At 37.8% G+C, this 23,906-nt stretch overlaps 2 protein-coding genes and 1 pseudogene across 3 annotated transcripts; 2 read left to right on the plus strand and 1 right to left on the minus strand.

Annotated features, from left to right (window-relative positions):
* Positions 1–1,190: 1,190 nt before the first annotated feature.
* Positions 1,191–13,031, minus strand: LOC140561390 (interferon-induced protein 44-like). Of its 2 annotated transcripts, none has more exons than XM_072686571.1 (9): positions 12,965–13,031; positions 5,415–5,479; positions 4,744–5,010; positions 4,344–4,374; positions 3,706–3,904; positions 2,782–2,913; positions 2,535–2,706; positions 1,928–2,028; positions 1,191–1,841 (listed from the first exon to the last, which is right to left on the minus strand). In XM_072686571.1, exons 2-9 carry the CDS (start codon positions 5,443–5,445, stop codon positions 1,656–1,658), a joined length of 1,119 nt encoding a protein of 372 aa, XP_072542672.1. In that variant the 5' UTR covers positions 5,446–5,479; positions 12,965–13,031; the 3' UTR covers positions 1,191–1,655. The 2 variants fall into 2 exon arrangements, with proteins under 2 accessions (XP_072542672.1, XP_072542673.1); XM_072686572.1 differs by lacking the exon at positions 12,965–13,031 and adding an exon at positions 7,900–8,165.
* A 1,954-nt stretch (positions 13,032–14,985) lies between these two features.
* Positions 14,986–15,038, plus strand: LOC140561514 (U7 small nuclear RNA; annotated as a pseudogene).
* A 638-nt stretch (positions 15,039–15,676) lies between these two features.
* LOC140561396 (interferon-induced protein 44-like) lies at positions 15,677–23,558 on the plus strand. The gene is made up of 9 exons (XM_072686581.1): positions 15,677–15,791; positions 16,288–16,308; positions 19,380–19,649; positions 19,791–19,821; positions 21,312–21,510; positions 21,845–21,979; positions 22,099–22,270; positions 22,833–22,933; positions 23,040–23,558. Coding segments are annotated over exons 2-9 (1,095 nt in total). The 5' UTR covers positions 15,677–15,791; positions 16,288–16,307; the 3' UTR covers positions 23,226–23,558.
* The last annotated feature ends 348 nt before the right edge of the window (positions 23,559–23,906 follow it).

Consider the following 23,906-nt stretch of genomic DNA (forward strand, 5'->3'; position numbering starts at 1 on the left):
TTCCATATTGTCCCTGTTAACAATGAACAGAGAAAATGGGTTTGTGTAATTTGTGTAACAGTGTACAGTCTGAAGGCTGCCACCAGAGGCTGCTGGCTGTTACGCAAACCTGCACACAGCCACTTGGAGGTGCAGGGTTTAAAGAGCGTTGCGAAACAGTGGAGCTATAAGTAAGGTTGAAACTAAAACAGAAAGTGAAAGTTTAGTGACTGACTTGGAGACCTCCAATCATAGTAGATTTTTCTCAAAGAGGGACAGACCTCGACCAGACTTGTGTACCAGACTTGTAACTGATGCTTTTCCTAGTTCCTATACCTTCCAGGAAATGCTGCCACTCTGATGAGGCAGATGGTGGCACTCTCACAGACCTCAGGGCATCCTTCCCTCCCCTGTAACCTTGGCCGGGAGCAGAAGTGGGCCTTGGACAAATCTGGAGGGGGTAAGGCCACACCAGGGTGTGAACGGTTGCCCACCATTTCCAACCCTTGAGTCGCGGGAGGGGAGTTTGACAAGGGCAAGGGGCAGGCTAGCACCACTTGGGCCACACACAGCAGCAACATTAGCCAAGCTCTGTGTTATTGCAGTCCTTTCCTCTGTGCACCACTCGCACCACGCCAACAGTGTGGGCATAACTTACCTCTGCTCGATGAAGGGGCACAATGGGAGGTCCCCCCAGCTGAAATTTTTGTGATGTCACCCTGGGGGCTAACAAGAAGACTGCTCCAAACTCTGTGGAGGAGGTCCAAAGGATCCCGGGGGGCAAGGAGCCCTCCTTCGTTGCCGCCCTTGATATGGTAACAAAAAATTAATAAAAGTACATCACTATTTAGGCTCTGTGCCCGCATTCTCCACCAACTGTGATTTCAGCCTAGGAAGAGGCTAGGGTTAATTTACACATACTGTTCACTTATCCAAACACAAACCCTGCATTTATAGTCTCTCTGATGGCTAACATCCTCTTTCCCATGCTGGCAAGAGTCTGTGATCAGGGAAGAAGGAACACAAATTGGCGGGTCAACTGGCGACTTCCTCCCACTAGTAGGTGGTCCTCCAGTACCAGGGTTGGGAACCACTTTTTTATATAATGTACATTAATTAAGAAAGCTTGTGGATTTGTTAGCAAATACTGGTAGTTACAGATCGGCAAATACATCTTTTATTAAGGCTCTCAGCAACCACTGAGAAAACCAATGTAAACTGCTGTGTGGGCTGGACCAGCACAGATGTTGTTGTCAAGTCAGATGCTGCTGAAGATGTTTTCGTTGGGTTGTAAATGTAACAGAAAATTCTGTAGTGTAGTTCATGGAGCACAATTCATTATAGAGTTTTAAATAACCCCAGGAGGATAGCTGTGGAGGTTTTTGCACAGGTTATGATTCTTTGAAAATTTATTTCATAGTCATTTTTTGAGATGTTGGAACGTACCTTCTCAACAATCAAGTTCTTAAGACTTTTTAAGTTTTATTGTTTATGGCCCCCACACAGACCTTGATTAATTAAATTACAAATTAAGTTACAAAGAAAAGCAATAGCTATAGACAGTATCCTTATTCTCGTATATTTCATAAAATTTGGTTCTATGAAAAGAGCAAGATTTCTCAATGAATCGAACATCAAGCTAACATTAATCATGCTAATGTTGAATATGAGGAAACTCATTCTACAGTTTTCTGCTGGTTGGAATTCTTCTTCACGAAGTCGTCAGCTGAATGCACAATCTGTGTGAAGGCTTCCAACATCAGGCAGTTCAGCTGCTCATTGGGTTTGGTCTCCTCGTGGTAGTTCTTCACAGGGAAGATGCAGTTCATTGGGACGCCCAGTATGTTACTGCACATGGTCATCTGCAGACACAGTGTAACACAGCAGCGTTTTTTTTATTCTGGAATTAAAGTAGAAACTTTAGCAAAGTTTTAGCAATGTGGCTGACCTTCTCCTTGATCTTCCTGCTTTGGTAGATCTTAGTCACGTCTTGCTTTGTCATCGGGCACACCTCGTCCACTCTGGTCATTAAAACCACTTGAGGAATTCCTGCAGCAGAAGAACATGAGCTCTTACAGATCACACACATGTTAGAAACAGCTCCCATTTCATTCCAGCTAAGACCAGCTAAGGTGCTTTCTGACAACCTGAGCGGAGAAACGCAGCTGATGACTTGGTCGTTTCACCAAACACAAGGTCTGAGTGTTTTGGGCTCTGATCAGGACTATGTGGATGTTTCAGAGACCGAGGCAGAACCATGGAAATATCTACTGTCTATAAACCCACAGCAGCTAATAGCAGATACCTGTGCTTTTCCTAAAGCTTTTATTTTATGGCAGGATTTTTCAGCAAGAAGGAGTTAGAGCTTCTTGTGAAAACTACAAACTCCAGCTGAGCAAGTATTCTCCTCAAACCACAGTTATTACACACACACACACACACACACACACTACAACTCTACAACTGCTGCACTTGTTAATAAGCAGTAACTAAAAAACACTTGTAACGTTTTTTTTTTTTTTTTTTGTATTATTGTTATGTAAAAGTGAGCTCACCCAATATACTGGCTTCTGCTCTAATGGTCCTCATTTTCTGGATGACTTCATCTGTCATCAGGATGATTTTGTCGGCTGCAATCACGCTCACTAGGCAGTGAATCTGATCATTCAGAGTGGGGTTGACGATGTAGGATCTGTTGTCTTTATCTATTGGGACGTTCTCTTTAAACTAAATATCAGAGAAAAAACATGAGGTCATACGATTGTGTCTCATTGATTGTGTATGTTTGTGTGTGTTTGTTACCTCGTAGTTGTTGGGTACATGGCCTTTTAAAGCACTGATGATGTCGTGAGGGTGCACCCCTTCTGACCCCTTTTCCAGACCCATCACATCAAAAAAGGTGAAGGGTACATTCCCGACACTGTACTTCTCAAGCTGTAAATAATAATAATTATAATAATAATAATGATGATAATAATAATAATAATAATAATAATAATAATAATAATTATTATTATAATAAATCTAAATGTCAAGCATAATTCTGGTACTGGATACTGCAAATTTGATATACAGTATTCATCACAATTTGATCAAAATCGGCTTTTAAAAAATATTATATACTTCTTACTTATATACTTACTTACTTTATACTTATTATATATTTCTTACTTGGGTGACCAATTCACTTTCACTGTACCCAGTCGTTTGTTAAAGCAGGAACCAACATGCTCATGTGTGGCTCACATGGGTGGAACATGGGCCAGGTGAATTGCATATGGGCGTGGCCTCTGAGTGGGTTTAAACACGTGTTATTTCTGGGACCCAGTTGAGCGTCCCAAACAGGCCCCATTGTTACAGTCCACCCAAATCTCACATGGGTCCCATCTAAGCCACCATGTGCCGTGTACAACCCAGATGGGGCCCCTTTTTTTAACCCTTCCTGGTCCCATAACTGACCCTGGTGGGCATCCGTATGTGGGGCCAACTTGGAACCCATGGACACAATATTTCTGGTTCCTGGTTTGGAACATGAATAACTACCCAACTTCCCAAATCCCCAGTTATTTTATATCCAATATTATATCCACTAGGTCTTTCAGATCACAAGATGCTACCAACACTCAGCGTGGAGGCTAATCTGTGGTTCCTGTGAGACATGTGGAGTATTTTAGAATACCACCTTAACAGAATATCCATTTTTGATCAAAACAGGAGTGCACGCACCTTTTTTGTAAAACTCTTGCCTGTTGAAGCTGAAGCAGCCAGACAGTTGATGTACTGATGTTCTTCAAATATGGTTTTGATGGTATTTGTGATGCTGGATTTCCCTGCCCCAACTGGTCCATACAGAAGGAAGCGAAGCTCTTTAACATCCCTGCTGCAAATCCCAAAGTTCTTTAACTTCTTGGTCATTGGCTCTTGTCTAAGAGGGAAAACAAAAGTTTGCAGAGCTATACATGGGGAAAAGTCCCATTGAAATTCTTTTTAATTAAGTTATTCAAGTAATTGTTTAAAGAGAAACTTGATTGTTACACCTGGTTTAGAGTTTTATTAAATATGCTACAAACCAAGTGAAAACATTATTTTCTGAAATATTAGCAAGAATATTGCATTATTTTTGTTTTGTATGATTTTAGAGTTACAATTAAATATTTGCCTAGCAAATCAAACAAATTAAAAGCACAAAATCCTCTAACTTAATTATGTAACTGTAAAATTTGTAATACTTATATTTGTAATATAAGTAATATTTGAAGTTTTAAAAATCATCAATCATTTTGGGGGAAAAAACATGCAATAATTTTTGTTCAGTTGTTTTGCTAATATGTTAAACTCATTAAATGATCTTAAATTAAACTTACTTCCATTGGACCGTTCTCCATTCGCTGAGTTCTGTAAGAAATGCATCACTGAGTTATCATAGAGCTAGAATGAGATACCACCTTTCACTAACAGCTGTAATTTATCCCTTAACGAAGAAAGGCTCATCACACACTGAGGCTTATTACTCAGAAACTGCAGGTACAAACTGGTGGGGCAGTTCTCTGATAATAGAACTTAGTAATAACACTTTTGTTATACTTCTGCGGGACACAGGATGTTGAAAGGGGAAAATTCAAGCTATATGGTTTAGTTTGGGGGGTTTATTTATTACAGATTGGTGCCCATTACTGTCTTTCAGTAACAGTTCACTATTATCTTAGTGTGATGTTAATATTGAGCTATTAGGGTATGACTATGTCCTTAAGAATTCCTACATACCAACAGTGACCATGGCAGAGCATGAGGCGCTGCCCGATGAATTCTGTATGGTTACAGTGTAGTTCCCTTCATCTCCTGGATCGGCGTTCGTTATTTTCAAGGAAAATGATTTGCCATCTTTGACGGTTTCATGCTTTCCTTCCACACAGCACAGCGTCTGGTCTTTCTTCTTCCATGTCACAGTTATTCTTTCGGTGTTTGTCTGACATTTCAAAGAGAAGTTTTCTCCGATTTTCACTTGTTTATCGGCCAAAACTGTGACAAAAACTTTTGGAAACAAAGAGGAGAGATTGAAACATCCCTTAATAAGCTCATACGCAAAGGAAATCATGTTAACATTTATAGTACTAGTAATTATTTTGGGTAATATGGTGCTAATATTCCATGGTCTATTCCAGTACCCAAGGTTCTAGCAAGACAGGTTCTAGCTACTTTTATTTTGTGTAAAGTAATAAAAAAATAGACCCAAGTTACTTAATTTACTTCAAATCACATAAAATATTGGATTTGAATGGCTAAATAAGAGATATATCTTATTATAGTTCTATTAAAAAAAAAAAAAATATATATATATATATATATATATATATATATATCAGGTTTATTAGGAAATTAGACTGTATGTGTAATTGAAAGCTTCAGGACGTTTGTATTGAATAGTTTAAACTCACCAGGTTTGGAACCGAGTTTAAGCCAGTTCATTTTCAATCTGCCAGTGGATTGTCCACCTAGAGAACTGTGGGAAAAGGCTATAGTCAGAATATTTAGTACTCTAATGCTTGGTCTTAATTAGCTACAACAGTTTGTCTGATTCTTAGCAAGGAATCCAAACAGATAAATTAAAGGCTTGAAAGTTGGAAGAGTTGTTAGCAGTCCACATTCGCATGAAAAAAATTAGGAGATCCCATGAAAATGTAATTTTATCTTGAACAAATTTTATCATCTGGACATTTGATCTTCATGTGATCAACACTGAGAGATGGAACACATTTATTACTCCTTCAAATGTGTAGAATTAGGAGCAGAACATCAGCTGCAGATGATCAGAACATGGTTGGAGAGGATTATTCTGGAGGAGTCTGTCTTATTTAAACCTCAGACGTTTAGTCTGGTCTGCTATCTAAAGACGTATTCAGTACTGAGAGATGGAGGTAATTTTATAAAAAAAACACATGCATTAGTATTGTTCAAATAAACAAATATTCATATATTAAAGTTTGCTTTTCATACAGTGTGCTCATTTTCACAAGGCAGTATAGGGAGGGGCTCTGCAACATGTTTGTGTAGATTTATAAATCTCTCATTAAAAACACCAATGTTGCTGTTTTAGAAATAGAAACTTGGATGAAAATATAATCTTTGACCACAAAGTTATTTTTTTAAACATTGCATTAAAGTCAATTTGTTTTACATTAAACACAAAACAGACATCCATCCATAACACAATACAACACATGATTTTTGTGTTTTTCTATATAAGAAATATAGCACACAGATTACAGGCACTGATTTCTAAAGCTGAAGATCATTAATTACCACAACATTATTTAACATTTACAAAAATATGTTAAATGATTCCATACTATATAAAAAGTATAGGTTATATTTTTTCTACTTACTTATTTGTTTTTCAAAAAGATAAATGGAAATAACATGTTTTTGGGGCTCGGCAACATGTGGCCCATTTACTGCCCTCTTGTGGCTCAACAGCACCACACAGCAATGTAGACAACAATTTCGCCTAGCTAGTGGTTACATTGTAGTTCCCTTCATCTCCTGGATCAGCGTTCATAATTCTCAAGGAAAATGATTTGCCATTTTGTCAGTTTTGTGCTTTTCTTCCAGCTCAGCATCTGGTCTTTTACGGTTAAAAACACTAAAACAAAAATTTCTTTACTAAAATTGCTCATTTAGCAGCTCTTTGTTTGAATTTTCCCATTCCACTTGCGGGTGCAGCAGTTTTAGCACCTTGGGCACTATTTAAGGTGGAACTGGGAAAATTCCAATAAGAACGTTGACAGATATTTTACGAGACACTTTCACTTTTGCGGAAAAGTTTCCTGCCAGACATTAGAAAAACAGCTATAGCCGAGCTACAGCTTAGTAAGTCAAATTTAAGTAAGTCTAATTTTACATTTATACTTTTTAGCTAATATTAGGATGTTAACACATACTGAGGCATATTTATAAGCAAAATGGTACAATATAAATTCAGTAAAGTACACAAAAAAGATTTTTTTAAAGATTTCGGTTGCTGACCCCTGGTACAGGTGACTGTTTTATCTGTTGAAATTTGTTTGTGACCTTCACTGTCTTTGCTCTCTGTTTTGTATTTAAACCTGCTTCATGTGTTTTGACTTCAGGCTATAACACTCCCAAAGCAAACAAAGAGAATAAAACAAACAGAAAGGCGGAGGAACAGGTCGCACAGTTTTATAATTGGGCTAAAGCAGTTATGGTATCACCATGGTAAGAATAGATTTATAAAAAGTTATTTCATTATAAACACCAGTGTTGCTGTTTTAGAAATAGAAACTCTAGAAAAAAATTGGATGATAAAATAATCTTTGACCACAAAGTTATTTTTTTTAAACACTCCATTTGTTTAGCATTAAACACAAAACAGACATCCTCGAAATGGTAACACATTACAACACATGATTTTCACATTTTTCTATATAAGAAATATAGCACATAACAAAGATTACAGGCACTGATTTCCAAAGCTGAAGATCATTCATTACCACAACATTATTTAACATTTACAAAATATTTAAAATGATTCCATACTATATAAAAAGTATAGGTTATTTTATTTACTTACTTATTTGTTTTTCAAAAAGTTTTATGAAAATAAGGTGTTTTTGGTCCTCAGTTAGAGAAGTTATTTAACTTGTTCCATTTAAAATTTTGAATAATTTAAACTTACATTAAGTTAACAATAACAATAACCTATATGACCTTAATTAACTTCAAATCTTCAATAAAAATTTATTAGATATTTTAAGATAATGCACTTTTTAAACTATCTATTTTTATTTATTTTAAATATATATTAGTATAGAAATCTTTAAAAGGTACAGTAAATACAAACAAGAACACCACTAAAAGGTCATCTTGTGGAAACAGAAAAATGAAAACGTACGGGAAACTTACCTTGATGCGAAGTGTGACTGATACTGATACTCGAGTCAGCAGCTGTTTGGCATTTATATGCTCTCATTCTACTTTCAGTTTCAAAATCATGCAGGTTAAGAGAAGAAATTGTGGATGGGCTCAGTCACATTGTCTTGTTTACGGCAACAGTAAGAGTTTTTCAAATTCAAACATAAAAATATGAGACTTGAAGTCTTGATTATCATGTTTGTTGGTGTTCTACAGGTCAAAAAGTCGACATTTACATTTTTTCATTTCATTTTTCAAAATCAACAACTGAAGTGTAAAAGCAGGGCAAAATTTAAAGATTTAAAAAATTTAGCACTAAAAGCAGTGCTAAATTTCCTGTGCAAAAATAAATGCTTTATTTAAAAAGAAAAGTAAAAAAAAACTTTGAAACTTTAAAACTCGATTAAAAATTCTATGTTAATAATAACTTAACTTTTCAACTAAAAACTAGAATCCATTTAAAGTGTTGAACTGATATGAACTTGTTGGATGTTTTTTTTTTTTTTATGGTCAACTGTCCACAACGAGAGGAAATCACTCTGTGCTAACTGTGAGAAACTGCTCACTTAGTGAAAACCAAAAAACCAACTTGTGCAGACATGATAACCACATAGTGCTGAACTGGAAGTTTACTGTCTTGCAACCACCCACCCCCCCATACCTTCTCCACCTTTGCCCCCCTGCAGCCTTGTCCCCATACACACAAAAACAATCCACATATATTATTTATATAGCATATGCTATATATTATATAGCCTTTTTTCCACTCTTTTCTTTGTTTCATATTGAAAACAAAAGATGGGAAGGTAAATGGTGGGAGGCAACACTGCACAAATGAGGTCAACAGGAAGCCGTCGGCACTGTTTCTCTGTAGAGGGAGGTGTAAAAGGTAGGTTTTGACTGATGCTATTGTGTTTTGCAATAACCCATAACCTACTGGTGCTCCACACCATTTGCACAGTGGCTGCAATGGTGTGTAGAAGTAGATTCTTCCACTTTTATATAGCCTTGACTAATGACTAAGGTCTAAATTCAACCTAAAGTGTTTAGATTACACATTTTATTTTTTTAGATGTTTTATTTTTTTGGAGGGGGAGGGGGGTATGGTTCACTGAAATGCAGATCAGTTGTCAATTTTGACACTTTTACACATTCTAAAAAAATCTATATAGTAAAGCATTAACCTTTAATGGATGGTTTGCACCCAATGGCATTTGCACCCAAATTCTGAGGTGGGTTTAGAACCAACATTCTGCTGTAGAAGTCATTTTTATATTTGTTGCAGATGGTGTGATGTTTGCTTTCAGAATTTCCTGCTATTAAATTAAATCCATTCTTTCTTCCATCAGTAAACTGTTCTCTGTGTCACTGGCTGCAACACAACATTATTGGACAGGTGTTCTTTACATGAAAATCTGCACCATTTTTCTCCACATCTTTGCTCACTGACGCCACAAAGTTTCAAACTGCATCAGGTTAGTTTAGATGTTGTTTAGACGTTTGCTGCTGCATTCTGTGATAAGGAGGCAGGAATAGATCCTTCATTAAGGCCATATTAGTGAAGGTGTCGCTGCACAGTAGAACAGTGCACCACCACTCTAGAGTCTGCCGAATCTTCCTGAAGGTCTTTTGCAGTCAAACTCTCTCTCTCTCTCTCTCTCTCTCTCTGAATGCTTTCTTGATCTTCCCAAATTAAATTTTTTTAAATTTTCTAATTCACAGAAAATGTCTACCTGCAAATGGTCTTGCCATTTTCTTGTGTTCTTGTATTTGTGGGTTTTAAGAGTGCTAGGCAGCTGCTTTTAGGAGCCCATAGCTGTTTGATTGTTGGGATAAGACTTGAGGAGTATTTAGTGTTTAAGAGTATTTACGAAGCTGAAATGAAGATTGAATGTGGCCTTTCCTTGTGATGACTGTGAATAAGCCATAGCTCTAACTAGATAATTAAGGTCTCAGACCTTATGAAAAGTCACCTGAGAGCTCAAATCTCTTGAGGTGCTGGCCCTGCTCAGCATTTTTATTTTACTGTCTGGAGGCATCTGCACTGGTTATGATTCTTGGATCATTAACTCAGGTTCTGAGGTTCAAGTTTGTGAAGTGTGTTTGTGCTGTTGGAGCACACTTTCTTAACACAGGTTCTCAAGACTTTCAGGACTTTCTGTTGTACATTGTTTTCATTGTTTAACGGCTGATTTAAAGCAATTGTACTCAAGTCTACCATTGCTATCAGAACATGCCATCAGCATTGAAACTGTGGGAGGAGACTCTAAGAGGGAGGGAACTCTGAGAACTTAGGGCTGGGAGTGGGAGGGCCTGGAACTGGTTTCTGATATTTGGGGCTAGGACTGGGAGATCCAAACATTTGGCAAAGACAATGTGGTGTTTTGGCAGCTCTCAATAAGCTCCAGTGTCCAAAGTATATGACCTATCAAACTTAGTCTAATCTAACCCTTAAAACACAATTTGCTTTAACATAGCATTCTTCCTTACATGGGCTGATGTTGGTCAACAAATCAACAACTCAACTTGTATTTAGTGTAATGTACTTAAACAATTCTCACATCCGGGCATCAATATTATTACTGTAGGACAAGCTAGGCTGAATTATCTATAACCAAAAGAGTTATTAAAACTTCTATTACTAGACAATAGCACCACCAGTTTGTACAGAAGTCCCTGTAGTTAATGCACCAGGGTGTGTAATAAGCCTTAGACTAAATAAACGGCTGTGAGACTAAATATGGTGGTTCCTACAGTGCCGCTGAGTTTGACGAACTTGTAGATCACTGGGCCTGTAATTTTTTCAGAGCACCCAAGTGTGCAAACTCAACCAGCCTTAGCCTAGCTTGTTAACGATGAACAGAGGAAAAGGGGTTTGTGTAATTTGTAAAAGTGAAAGTTCAGTGATGGACTTTAGTCCTCCAATCGTAGTAGATCTTTCTCACAGAGACAGACCTCCACCGGATGGGCACTTCTGTTCCAGATGACTACAGCAGAAATGACCCCTCACTGAAGCTCACCACAGTGGTCAAACACTAGACTTGAATGTTTTCATTGTGTTTGAGAACTCTGGAGAGACAAAAAAAATAAAGAGATGATAGAATACACGAATTTGAGCCAAAGCATAAATTTACATCTAAAATAAACTGAAGGAAGAACATTGTTTGGCTGGTGTGAGACAGGATTCTTAGATTCATAGGACTGCAGCACACCCAGAATTTAACAGGGGAAGGCTAAACCCTGTTACTTGTCTGATAATATTATTATTAACATAATAATAATATCATTATTTTTAATTAGTAATAATGTTAGTAATAATATAACTAGTTCTTATTTTTATTCTTCTGATTATTATTAATATATTAATAATATAACTGTAACATAATTTGTTATGTTAATAATAATAATGTTAGTAATAATTTAACTTGTTCTGATGATGATGATGATGATGATGATTATTATTATTATTATATTAATAATATTACGGTAACACACATGCATGGATTATTATTTCCTTAGTGCATTAAACCACATGTATAACTGTTATTGTGTCTTTGCATGTTAGTTAGATAACACAAGCTCCTAAAATACAGTAGTTTACTTTTATTCTGGCTATACTTCACTCATCAATGCCACTTTAACTAGCCAGCTAAAATACAGCCTATGCTAATGTAACTGATGCCTTTGCTAGGTTTTTGAATAGCTTCGCTTCACTGCTCTAATTGATGGTAAGTTATGCAGTTAGAAGTAGCTACCTTGTTGCTAACTTATCCGTTGACTGACTGAATTTAAAATATTTCCAAATGTCAGCTGGGGCATTATGGGAAGTGTAGTGCATGTAGTGAATATGTGTCGCGTGTCCTGTGCGTCTGCTCAGATAAAGTAATTACTTTTACTGCAATGATTTTAGTGGGCCAATATTCTACTGAGGCACGTGTCCCAGTAAATTGGGCCTAATGATGGCCCTGGTAGTCTCTGACTGTTTACAGTTGTGGAAATTAGAATGAATATATAGTAGATTGTTCGTGACAGTACTTAAAGTTTTCTTTCATTTTCTTTTAAAGTATATTTACAGACTCTACAAACAACATTTGTCAAAAATGTTGTTAGCATCAGTTTTCCTGTCATTTCTTTTTTTTACTCAGTACTTTACTCAATTAACATGAACATTTAAACTGGAATAAAAACACATTTTGTTAGTAATCACTCCAATTACAGCACATCCCTAGGTAAAACTAATCCAGTCCGAAAAATTCAAAAGGTCACCTAAAGAAAACACCTGAATGTATGTTTTCAATCATAGTTTCCATCCCTATTTGAACTTTTGACATCCTTCCCAGAGGTCACTGTTCCAACATTGTCCCTGCCAATGAACTCCTCATTCAAAGAAACACATAACACATAAATGAAAAAAGATATTTAAAAAGGATAATGAAGACCAATAAAAAAGACCATGACTGCAGTGCATTAGCAATAGTTACTTAATCAAACTTAAGATTAAAATTACGAAAACCCTATTTCAAAATCAAATTGTCGCAGATACACAAATCTACTTTTTCTGTTTTTCACTTTTTAACATAATGTGAATCTGGCAGCTGTTCTTCACATTGCATCAAAATCTAAATGTCATGTATTAGAAATGCTCCAAAATGACAAAGTAGTTTTATTTTATTTTCACATTGACTTCCATTAAAAGCTAATAAAGATTTAACCACTATATTTATTTAATTCAAATTAAACACAAAACAGAAACATTCAAAATTGCAACTTTCTGGTGTGATTCTACTGTGATGGCTTTATAAGGTAATGAAGTATATAGCAAATTCTAAGACATTTGAGTTATGCAAACTCATAGTTAAGAGTAACAAGAAGCTAACTAGTGTTCAGTTAATGAAATTAAAAAGATCTGAATGGAATGAGTTAACTAACTGAGAAGATGCTGTAGAGAGGCTATGGAAAGTATATGCATTCAAGCAAACTACAGAATAAAAGTCATACAGTCGAATAAGTTCTGTAAGAAACAGGCAAGACGTTAAGAAATAAAAAAATAATGTACCTTTATTAGCAGTGTTACTGAGGTCTGGGTCTTCAACTATTGCCCTGAATCTGCCCTGAAGCTCCTTTGTATTTATGCTCTCGGTCCACTTTCACTTTCAGTATCATTGTAATCAGAGAGTTGCAGGCTGGGGCTGAGAGACAGAGCTTTATCTTATTTAGAACAGAAAAGGGAAAGCTGAAATAGTTTAAGCCATTTTTTTTGTAGTAAAAGAGAAATATCTGTATGCAAATACCTGCACATTTTCTCCTGGCTTGCACTCAACACAAAGCTCACACAAAAACCTCCTACCTACTGTCCAAAAACAATTGCTTTAACATAGAAAACTAATGATTTGTCTTTGAAGATATTTGAAACTTTCAAATATATGTTAACTATGTTTCCTTAATTAACTTCAAATATTTAACTTAACTAACTTTAGAATAAATGTAATACTTTCTTAATACTTTACTTAACATACTTTTTTTTTTACTTAACTGCCTTGCTAAGTTAAAGTACCTACATTTTTTAAGGTGAAGTTGAACATCTGTGTCAAAGAATGGGAAAGCATTTAATGTTAATGTCATTAAACCACCTTCAGCAACTGTGTAAACCATTTCCATACTGACAAAAAAGGCAACGTTGTCCCAAATGAGGCCAGCAGAAGCAGCATTTGTTAGTAGTGCAGTGTGAAAAAGGTTGTTAAGTCTGCTATGGTGAAAAGTTAGTTATACATGAGTTATACAATGATCCTTTACCTACTTCTAGGTATTTCTAATTGTTTATATGGCGGTTATGTGTGCAGTGATGTGTCAATGTAGATTGCTTCACTTTCATAGATAAGCCCTGACCACAGACCAATGTCCGAATCTGACAACAAAGCAGACAATATCAGCAAGGACATTCAGCACAAATAAAGACAAAACAGGTTGAATTTGAGATCTAGATTTTCTAGATTTTTAGGAGTATTTATCCTGCTGTAGAAGCCATCTTCACCTTTATCTTTTTTTTGCATCTTTTTTCGCCAAACAAACCTGTGGCCATCGCAGCCATAAAGTTCTATTAACTTCATCAGTCCACAGGAAGTGTTTCTGAAGTGCTTCAGGATTGTTTTAGATGTTCCTTTGAAAATATCTGATGCTGCATTTTGTATAGGTGTGCAGATGTTGCTGCACAGTAGAATAGTGCACCATCACTCCAGGGTCAAAATCTTTGCTCTGCTTTTCCACAGTGAAGGCAGTAGGAAATGTCCTGATCTGATCCAGTGGATCTGAATTGGGGCAGATTTTAATAGATCATTTGAATTGATTGGGTATCGGCTATTTTAATCTGGGGTCCTCAATTTTCTCATTTTCTCTGTTACCTAGCAAATGAATAATGCATTAGTCTTATTAGCCAAATGCTCAATCCAAATTCTCTATATATAGTAATTGCATTTCACAATATTTCATGTTTTACCTGAAATAATTCATTGTTTTAGTTTGATTCAAGTAAAGTACGGGCAATAGAATAGCACTCACTGGAGCAGATAAACATGGACTTATTGGTACCATGCTGCCTAATAGTGCCAGGCATTCAGCTGTGGAACAGTGGAGATAACTGTGTTCTCTGGAATCCAGTACTTTTGGGATGCACTGGGGAGTGCGTTGGGATGCGGAGTCCCAATAGGCAAGTTTATCAAAGCTCTTGTTCATAAGGTGGATGTTGTGGAAGTCTTCCTGTCCCAGGAAAACAACAGTTCAAAGTCTGATGTTGTCCATGAAGGTCATGTCTATGATGAGTGTCTGCAAACTTCTAGCCACAACTGCGAGTGCATACCTTCTGGCATTCTGTGTAGGCTACCTGTATATGTGCAAATATCATAGACCTATTTGAAGACCTATATCATAAACACTGATTGCTATGCATGATGATTGATGTTTTTTTTTGATAGGCTTTATCTATTTGCTATGTAATCTATGCATTAAGCAAGATATAATCCTTAAATTATTTTCAGAGTAAGACTTGAGTGTTCAATCAGGTCATCAGTGAAGAATGAAGGAAAATGTGCTCTTTTAGTATTTGTCCAGCAGATCTTCAAGTATTGAAGGCCCACAAATGTGGTTCAAAATACAAAAATGTCACTCCTCTGCTGTGTTCTCTCTTCACTGGCTTCCCGTAGCTGGTGCCCAGGTCATCAGATTCAGACCCCTGACTCTGGCCTACAAAGCCAAGAACAGACCAGCCAGCCCCTCCGTACTTGATGGCAAGGGTCAAAAGCCAATCCGCACCAAGAGCCCTTCCAGCTTCAAGTACGGCTCGGCTCGACCCGCCATCCTTTAAGATCCACAGAAGACGAGCGTCCAGACTTTTTTCTGTCCTGCACCGAAGTGGTGGAACGAACTTCCCCTGGGTGTCCGAACAGCAGAGTCCAATGCTCGCTGTCTTCAAACCCAGACTGAAGACTCTCCTCTTCTGAGAGTACTCAGGTTAAGAGAAGAGTACTATGGTCTCTTTACTGACTTGTGTTTAGTAGAGTCTAAACTTAGAGGATCTTTGAATTATTAGTCTATTTAAACTAGCTGAGGTTTCTCTTGGGTGAAGCACTTTTGTAAGTCGCTCTGGAGAAGAGCGTCTTCTAAATGCCTTAAATGTAAATGTAAGCCCTACTTTTACACTGCTTCAGACTTTCAGTTTCAGTTTCTCAGAAACCGGCTCTTTACAAAAACAACATTCAAAGTCTCCGCCCAGCAACTTCCTCTATTCAAAGTGAAAGTGCATCATCTTCATCGAATAAATGCAGCAGACAGGAGGAGCAGAGCTGCAGTCTTAGAGAAGGAGACAGACCTCAGCAGCACTTCTGACAAAGGTGAGTCTATAACTTCTCGTGCTCGTATCGGCACAGGTTCCCTCCGGGAGCTCCATTTTTCTCCCTCTGTAATAATTAATAATGCTAGATGAATAGGCTGCGGTGAATTGCCTCAAAGGTATGAGTGTGTGGTTGTTTGTCGCACCCTGAAAATGGTGCAGACTGGTGCCCTGCCCAGTCCTGCCCTGTCCATTATTCCGGTCTTGTGGCCAGTGATTTTGGGTAGGCTCTAGATCCACTGCAGCCTTAGCCGGGAAGAAGCAGATTCCTTAGAGAATGTCTTTGGTAGCAGGATGTTTAATGAAGGACGGCTTGTGTGCGATGATGTCTTCGGGTTTCCTGTGTAGCATTTCTCCAGGGTTAGAACATGAAGCTCTTAATATCTTCAGCAGTTAAAATCAAGCATTGTCTGAATGAGCAAGTGGGTGTATATGGTATATGAACTTATTTTGTCCGCTGTTTATTAATGTTTTTTTTTTTGTCTCCAATTCCACAGGTCACCGCCCTCCAACACCCAGTAAGTTTAAATAATCCAATCCAAAGTTGTATGTTGAAGCTACAAGCTAGTTCAGATCACAGTAATGCTAAGTAATATAGACTGGTAAATACAACGAAGCACTAAATAATTGGGCAAGTTTCACCTCATCCAAATGGTTTAATTTGGACTGAGGGACAATTGAGTCCAACCGTTCACTTCCGGTATGGTTTACACCCACTGCAAGAAGGATAATAAAGTAATCACTGCATTCCAGCCATGAATGAGTTGTTACAGGGTATGAAATCTGAAACTGAAATAAACTGAAAGCAGTCCTATTTACAGACACAGCTCGTTTTTATGTTGGTTGACCAAACTGGTATTTCTTTATTCTGCAGATGGTCTAGGCATTCCTGTGATCTTGAAAGAAGTAAACAAATAAATAAATACAATAAAATGTATATGGCACCCAGACAATGGATTTTAATTTTTTTTTTTTATATACATGTTTAAAGTCCCGCCTTTTCTTCGCCATGATTGGTGTAAATGTACCTGTAGGTACATCAACCATTGGTCAAACTGCTTAAGAGAGAGAGAGAGAGAGAGAGAGAGAGAGAGAGAGAGAGAGAGAGAGAGCAATTTTTCTACAGTAAAAAATATTTTTGATTCATTTTTTGTTTATATATATAATAAATGTTTTTGTTTAAATATATTTTTGTATGCTTTTAGGTATATATTTGTATATTTAAAATAAATGTTTTTATATTCTTTTAAAGGTCTTTTTTGTTTACATTTAAATATATATTTTGTATATTTTTAATTAATATTTTTGTATACTTATAATAAATGTTTTTGTATACTTTTAAATATATTTTTGTATACTTTTTTATATATATATATATTCATAATAAATATTTTGTGTATACTTTTAATGTTATATTTATACATGTTGTGTGTATACAGTCATGCCCGAAAGTATTCATACCCCTGGCAAAGTTTGACTTAAATTTACTTTTATTTAACCAGAAGTTATATTTTTGCCTTGAAACGACACAGGCGTCTCCCAGGAGATAACACGATGATGTACAAGAGGCATCATTGTGGGAAAAAAGTATTTCTCAGCTTTTATACACATTTGAACAAAAAGTGGCATGTCCAAAATTATTCATACCCTTTGAAAACTGTCACAGTATATGGGAAAATCCAAAGTTCTATACCATTCCAAATAGTCCAAGCTGTTTTAAAGCATCCTAATTACCCTGATTCATTGGGAACAGCTGTTTTAATCAACTCAACAGGAGAAAACCAGCAGCTCTCTGCAGTTGGTTTGTGGACAGTCATGGCTAAGACAAAGGAGCTCACTAAGGACCTGCGGCTGTGCATTGTGGCCGCTCACAAGTCAGGAAAGGGCTATAAAGCCATATCAAAATGTTTTCAAGTTCCAGTGGCTACAGTGCAAAGTATTATTAAAAAATACAAGAAGTTCCGCACTGTGGAAAATCTCAGAAGATGTGGTCGGAAGCCAAAAGTGACACCTGTGCTGGCCAGGAGAATAGTGAGAGAGGTGAAGAAAAATCCAAGGATCACCACCAAGGCCATCCTGGTGAATCTGGACTCTGCTGGTGGCGACATCTCAAGGCAGACAGTTCAACGGACACTGCACACTGCTGGGTTCCACGGACGCAGGCCAAGGAGGACACCACTTCTCCAGAAAAGGCACACAAAAGCCCGCTTGACCTTTGCAAATGCTCATCTGGACAAAGAAGAAGACTTCTGGTGTTCTGTTTTATGGTCAGATGAAACAAAAATTGAATTGTTTGGCCACAATGATGTGTGCACCATTTGGCGTAAAAAAGGAGAAGCCTTCAACCCTAAGAACACCATCCCCACTGTCAAACATGGTGGTGGGAACCTAATGTTTTGGGGGTGTTTTTCAGCCAATGGACCAGGGAACTTGATCGCAGTAAATGGCACCATGAAAAAAGAGCAATACATCAAGATTCTCAACAACAACATCAGGCAGTCTGCAGAAAAACTTGGCCTTGGGAACCGGTGGACATTTCAGCACGACAACAACCCAAAACACACAGCCAAAGTGGTGAAGAAATGGTTAGCAGACAAAAACATTAATGTTTTGCAGTGGCCCAGCCAGAGTCCTGACTTGAATCCAATTGAGAATCTGTGGAGGGAGCTAAAGATCAGGGTGATGGCAAGGAGACCCTCAAACCTCAAAGAGTTGGAGCTCATCACTAAAGATGAATGGGCAAAAATACCAGTGGAGACATGCAAAAAGCTGGTCAGCAATTACAGTAAGCGTTTGATTGCTGTAATAGCCAATGAAGGCTTTTCTATTAATTATTGAGAAGGGTATGAATAATTTTGGACATGCCACTTTTTGTTCAAATGTGTATAAAAGCTGAGAAATACTTTTTCCCACAATGATGCCTATTGTACATCATCGTGTTATCTCCTGGGAGATGCCTGTGTCATTTCCAGGCAAAAATATAATTTCTGGTTAAATAAAAGTAAATTTAAGTCAAACTTTGACAGGGGTATGAATACTTTCGGGCATGACTGTATATATATATATAAAGGCTCTGCAACAGAGCTAGCTTTGGTTAGTTTAGGAGCTTGATTGTAGCTGGTTGGATGAGTTAGCATTTAGCTTTTTCAGTCTCCACCAGAGTCTTCCCTGAGCATACAATTGCTTGCTTCGGTTGGTCAAGCATTAGCTTTTAGCCTTTTAGCCTTTAGCCTTTTAGCTAAGTAGACATTCTGCGATTAGGCTTTCTCTAGTGGGCTGTGTGTATGTACATTTCGGCAGCGTAAATAAAATGAGCCAAAACTGTTACATAACTGTGTTATGGTAAAACTGCAAAGCACTGTGGGCATTAGCAACATTAATCCAGTGGCAAGACAACCAGAACACTACTCAAGACCTTGGAAATAGCCCCATAAAAATATTGATCCAGTGGCTAAATTACCCACAGATTGCCAACCTGATCACTGTAACCTGACCTGAAGATGGATACACTGCATATGATTATATGCAGACCAATATTCCCTGCTGGATGAATTTCTGTTTTCTAACAATCTCTTCCTTCTGTTTCCAGTGGAATTTGTCACTGTTTTGGCTGATAAACAAGTCAAGATTGGAGAAGATGTCACTCTTCGCTGTGAGACAAACACAGACAAATTAACTGCGACATGGGAGAAGAAAGGCCAGAAACTGTGCTGTGTGGAGGGCAAACACAAAACAGGGAAAATTGGCACAACGTTTTTCTTGGAAATCAAGAACGCTGAGATTGGAGATGAAGGGAACTACACTTTAACCATAAAGAGTAATTCGGAAAGCACCTCATGCTCTGCCATGGTCACTGTTGGTATGTAGGAATTGTGCAGATGACTCTAACAAATGCCTCATAGCTCTAAATGTGGTGTAAAATTAAGATGAATATTAACTGATAGTAATGGACAGTATCAACATCTGCAACACCAATAACTGAGTAATGCATTTCTTACAGAACTCAAAGAATGGAGGACTGTCCAATGGAAGTAAGTCCACCGTCATTCTTGATCATACAGTGTCCTCCATAATGTTTTGGACAAAGACAGAGTTTTCCTTGCTATGTTCCTCCTTTTGCTCCACAGTTTCACAATTAGAATTTAAGGGTATTTGCATATATTAGCATATATTTGACGTCTGCACGTCATAGACATCACCAGGTGCTGAGTATCTTCTCTGGTGATGTTTTGCCCAGCCCCTAAAGCAGCCATCTTCAGTTCTTGCTTATTTCGCGCCTTGCTCCCTTAAGGTTTCCCTTCAACATATGGAGCACATATAAGGGCAATTACTGGAATTTGAGCAGATAAGATGTTCCTACACACCTCAGGATTCATGTCTTTTCTTATCTTCTGAGGAGAGATCTCAATTTTGTTTCTCCTAAACCCCCTGATGATCAACATCAGCACTTAACTGTGAGGGGATTTGGAGACAAATGAGAAATGCTTGAGGTCTTCTCCTGCTCTGGAGATCATCAATAGAGATGTGTCCACCAGTACCTGATAACCAAGCCATGACACCCCCACCATCATGTTTCACAAATGCGATGGTCTGCTTTGGCTCATGGGCAGTTCGTTCTACCTCCACATCTTGCTCTTGCCATCACTCTGATAAAGCTAAATCTTAATCTTAAGTCGTATCTGTCCTCAAGAGCTTTTTCCAGATGTCTGCAGTACTTTTTTGCAAACTCTTATCTGGCCATTCTGTTTAGTGGGTTGCATCTTGCATTGTAGCCTCTGTATTTCTGTTCACAAAGTTCTTCTTCTGTGGATAGCAGTCTCTGACAAATGCATTGCGCCTCCTGAAGGCTGTTCAGATCTGTTGGACAGACAACCAAGGACTTTCCAAATATTCGTGGAGATCCTTCTGCCATCAGCAGTGGTTGTCTTCCTTGGCTTACCAGTCCCTTTGCAGGCAATCCCAAGGATTGGCCGACGTCTCTAATGGTTTTTTTATTGATTTTCAACCTCATAACAGCTTCTTTGACTTACATTGGCTCAGCTTTTACAGCTTTTAAACACCTTTGGAGTCTGTAGTTGCTTTGTCTTAGTTTGTAGTTTGCATTGTTTGACATAAGGACGAGCTGTAGGTATCTTAGGCCTGCACTAGTTAAGCAATCCCAAACATTATGGTGCCCTGAAATGAAGGGGCTGTGTAAAAGATGTTGTAATTTTTAAAAGATGAAACTGAAATGTAATTGGATGTTATTATTTAACAGATATTTAGACGCATGTTAAAAAGCATCTACAGGGAACCTTCAAAATCAAATGTTCTCAGTGTATTTACCTTTTTTAATTATTTATTTATTTGTTTATTCATTAATTTTTACCTAATAATCAGAGTTTGCTTTAGAAACATTGCGTAAAATTGTTTTGTTGATTATTAAAAATGAGTTGATTAGGACTCATGTTTAGGACTTGTCACTGGTCTGGACCTGATCTCATTTATGGTACTAAGAACTGTTATTTTTTTCCCCTCTTAGACAACATCCAATGATCAGCGCCCTAAAGGGCTTTAAAATTAGCAGTGTGGACGTCAGAGAGCTACGCTTTCTTCTGCATGGACCGGTCGGGGCGGGGAAATCCAGCATCATAAACTCCATCAAAACCATCTTTGAAGGACATCAGTACATCAACTGTCTGACAGCTTCAGCATTAACAGGCGAGAGTTTCACCACAAAGGTGAGGCGGCCTTTGAAAAAAAGATGCAGTGACTGATTTCACATGTCTCCACATTAGTCTTCACCCTCTCAGTGCTGGTTATATCTTGTGATTGGGGGATCTGGGGGATGGGAACTGGGTATAACGTTACAGGGAATTTAGGGATTCGGGGTCTCCTCACTAGTCTGCTATTGTTTCTCAGGTTTTCTTTTCAATGTCTCAAACCTTGCAGAAGATTGGCATATAACTTATAATATGTGATGTGCTACAAATGATGGAATTGCTTGTGAGCACAGATATCAGATATGTTTAAAATTATTATTATTATTATTATTATTATTATTATTATTTACAGTTTGAGAAGTTCAATGTTGGAAACGTACCTTTCACCTTCTATGACGTGATGGGTCTGGAAGAGGAAGAGCACAAAGGGATGCACCCTGATGACATCAAGAGTGTGTTAAAAGGCCACGTACCCAACAACTACACAGTAAGATCTATATACACACACTTGCACACAACCAATGAAATAAAACAGTCCACCCTTAGCTTCTGTATGCTGTAGAAGTGACGCTTTCATTCTCCATTTTCTTTCTTTCTCATGTTTAGTTTAAAGCTCGCGCCCCAATCGATGAAGACAACAGACACTACATCCTGAACCCCACTCTGAATGATAAGATTCACTGTCTAGTGAGCGTGATTGCGGCTGACAAAGTCACCCTGATGAAGGATGAAGTCATCCAAAAAATGAGGACCATCAGAGCAGCGGCTAGTAAATTAGGTGAGCTCACTCTTATATCTGCCACTGCTTCAACAAGTACAACAACTAAGCAAAGAATTCCGTTAGCGCGTATTTAAACATGTGGTTGCTGAAGGTCTGAGCAAGAAAACGTGGGCTAAAGCTCAGGACAGCTTGTAGTTCTCACTGGAAGGCCTAACTCCTTCTTGCTGAAAAATCTTGCCAGAAAATAAAAGCTTTAGGAAAGCACAGGTATCTGCTATTAGCTGCTGTGGGTTTATAGACAGGGCCATTTGCCATTGTTCTGCCACTGTCTCTGGAACATCTATACAATCCTGGTCAGAGCCAAGAACACTCTTTCAGCCTAAAAAGATCTACAGTTCACTAAAGAATATGAAGCGAAAGTTACTTCCAAACATGTATTCAGAGTGTTAGGGTCCTCTGTTCAAATTGCCAGAAGCTCTTTGGCTGGTCTACATGAAAATCAGAAGAAACCACCATTTGCTTTTTCTTTTTTTATGACCAAAACCCTGTTTTTGTGTTGCCATGAGGCCAAAATGCTGAGACTACATTTTTTTTTTAAGCTCATGTTCCTCTGTTGCAGGAATTCCTCAAGTGGTTTTCATGACCAGAGTGGACGAGGTGTGCTTGATGACGCAGCAGGATATGACTAAGATCTACAAAAGCAAGAAGATCAAGGAGAAGGTCAGTAATTGTTCGTACTTTGAGTCCAGAATAACTTCCATAGACTCCCATGTTTACAGATAAACTAATGATAGAGTAACGCCGCTGTGTTACACTGTGTCTGCAGATGACCGAGTGCAGTAACCGCCTCGGCGTCACGATGAACTGCATCTTCCCGGTGAAGAACTACCACGAGGAGACCAAACCCAGTGAGAAGCTGAACTGCCTGATGCTGGAAGCCTTCACGCAGATTGTGCATTCAGCTGACGACTTTGTGCAGAAGAATTCCCACAAGGAGAAAAATGTAGAATGAGTTTTAGTCAACATAAATAACATAAATGAATGAACTGAAGAATGTTAACATTAACATCTTTTACACAGAATATGAATTCTGCTATGCATGCCAATAATGTAAAGTTTTTCACCTGATGATTTTAGCATGATGGGCACTAGTGGGCCTATGGAAACTGGCTATAGGGCTAATTTCTTATAATACAATTGTTTATAGTACAATTGTATTATACTTGTTATAAACATTGGTTTACTGTACGTTTGCCATATGTCATATATCTTTTTGTTGTGTTAACGTTTTAACATTTCCTTCTTTGAGACTTGTGTGAAAGCCTTCAATAAATACCACTGTTCAACATAACTCTTGAGTCTTGAGAAACTTGTTGAGAGACGTGTTAAGAAAGTGTGTTCCAACATTATAACCTGTATGAAAGTAGTACCTGAATAAATGATCAAAGAGTTATACTGAGTGCAGATGCCTCTAGACAGGTGTACAGCAGTAAGGAAGTTAACATTCTGCCATGCTCTGAGCCATGTCTAAAAAATGTAGGACTGAGTAGGACCAGTTGATCTTGATTGGGGAGCCGAGTTGGAATGAGGAACGAAACTAAGTGACTTTGAATGAGGTATCATTTGCAGGGCACGAGTAACTTCAGTCCCAAAACTGCACGATGGACCAGTTTGGGAATTGTGGTTAAAACAC

The sequence above is a fragment of the Salminus brasiliensis genome, chromosome 8, assembly GCF_030463535.1.
Source record: "Salminus brasiliensis chromosome 8, fSalBra1.hap2, whole genome shotgun sequence".
In the NCBI taxonomy this organism is placed as follows: domain Eukaryota; kingdom Metazoa; phylum Chordata; class Actinopteri; order Characiformes; family Bryconidae; genus Salminus; species Salminus brasiliensis.

Excerpts from the sequence above, each read along its gene's own strand:
- LOC140561390 (XM_072686571.1), bottom strand. The coding sequence starts at position 5,445 with ATGAACTGGCTTAAACTCGGTTCCAAACCTG. Across the intron at positions 4,375-4,743 it reads CTCTGCCATGGTCACTGTTG|AACTCAGCGAATGGAGAACG; the intron begins GTATGTAGGAAT and ends CATTTCTTACAG. Across the intron at positions 2,029-2,534 it reads AGCAGAAGCCAGTATATTGG|GAATTCCTCAAGTGGTTTTA; the intron begins GTGAGCTCACTT and ends CTTCTGCTGCAG.
- LOC140561396 (XM_072686581.1), top strand. Across the intron at positions 19,650-19,790 it reads CTCTGCCATGGTCACTGTTG|AACTCAAAGAATGGAGGACT; the intron begins GTATGTAGGAAT and ends CATTTCTTACAG. Across the intron at positions 22,271-22,832 it reads AGCAGCGGCTAGTAAATTAG|GAATTCCTCAAGTGGTTTTC; the intron begins GTGAGCTCACTC and ends CCTCTGTTGCAG.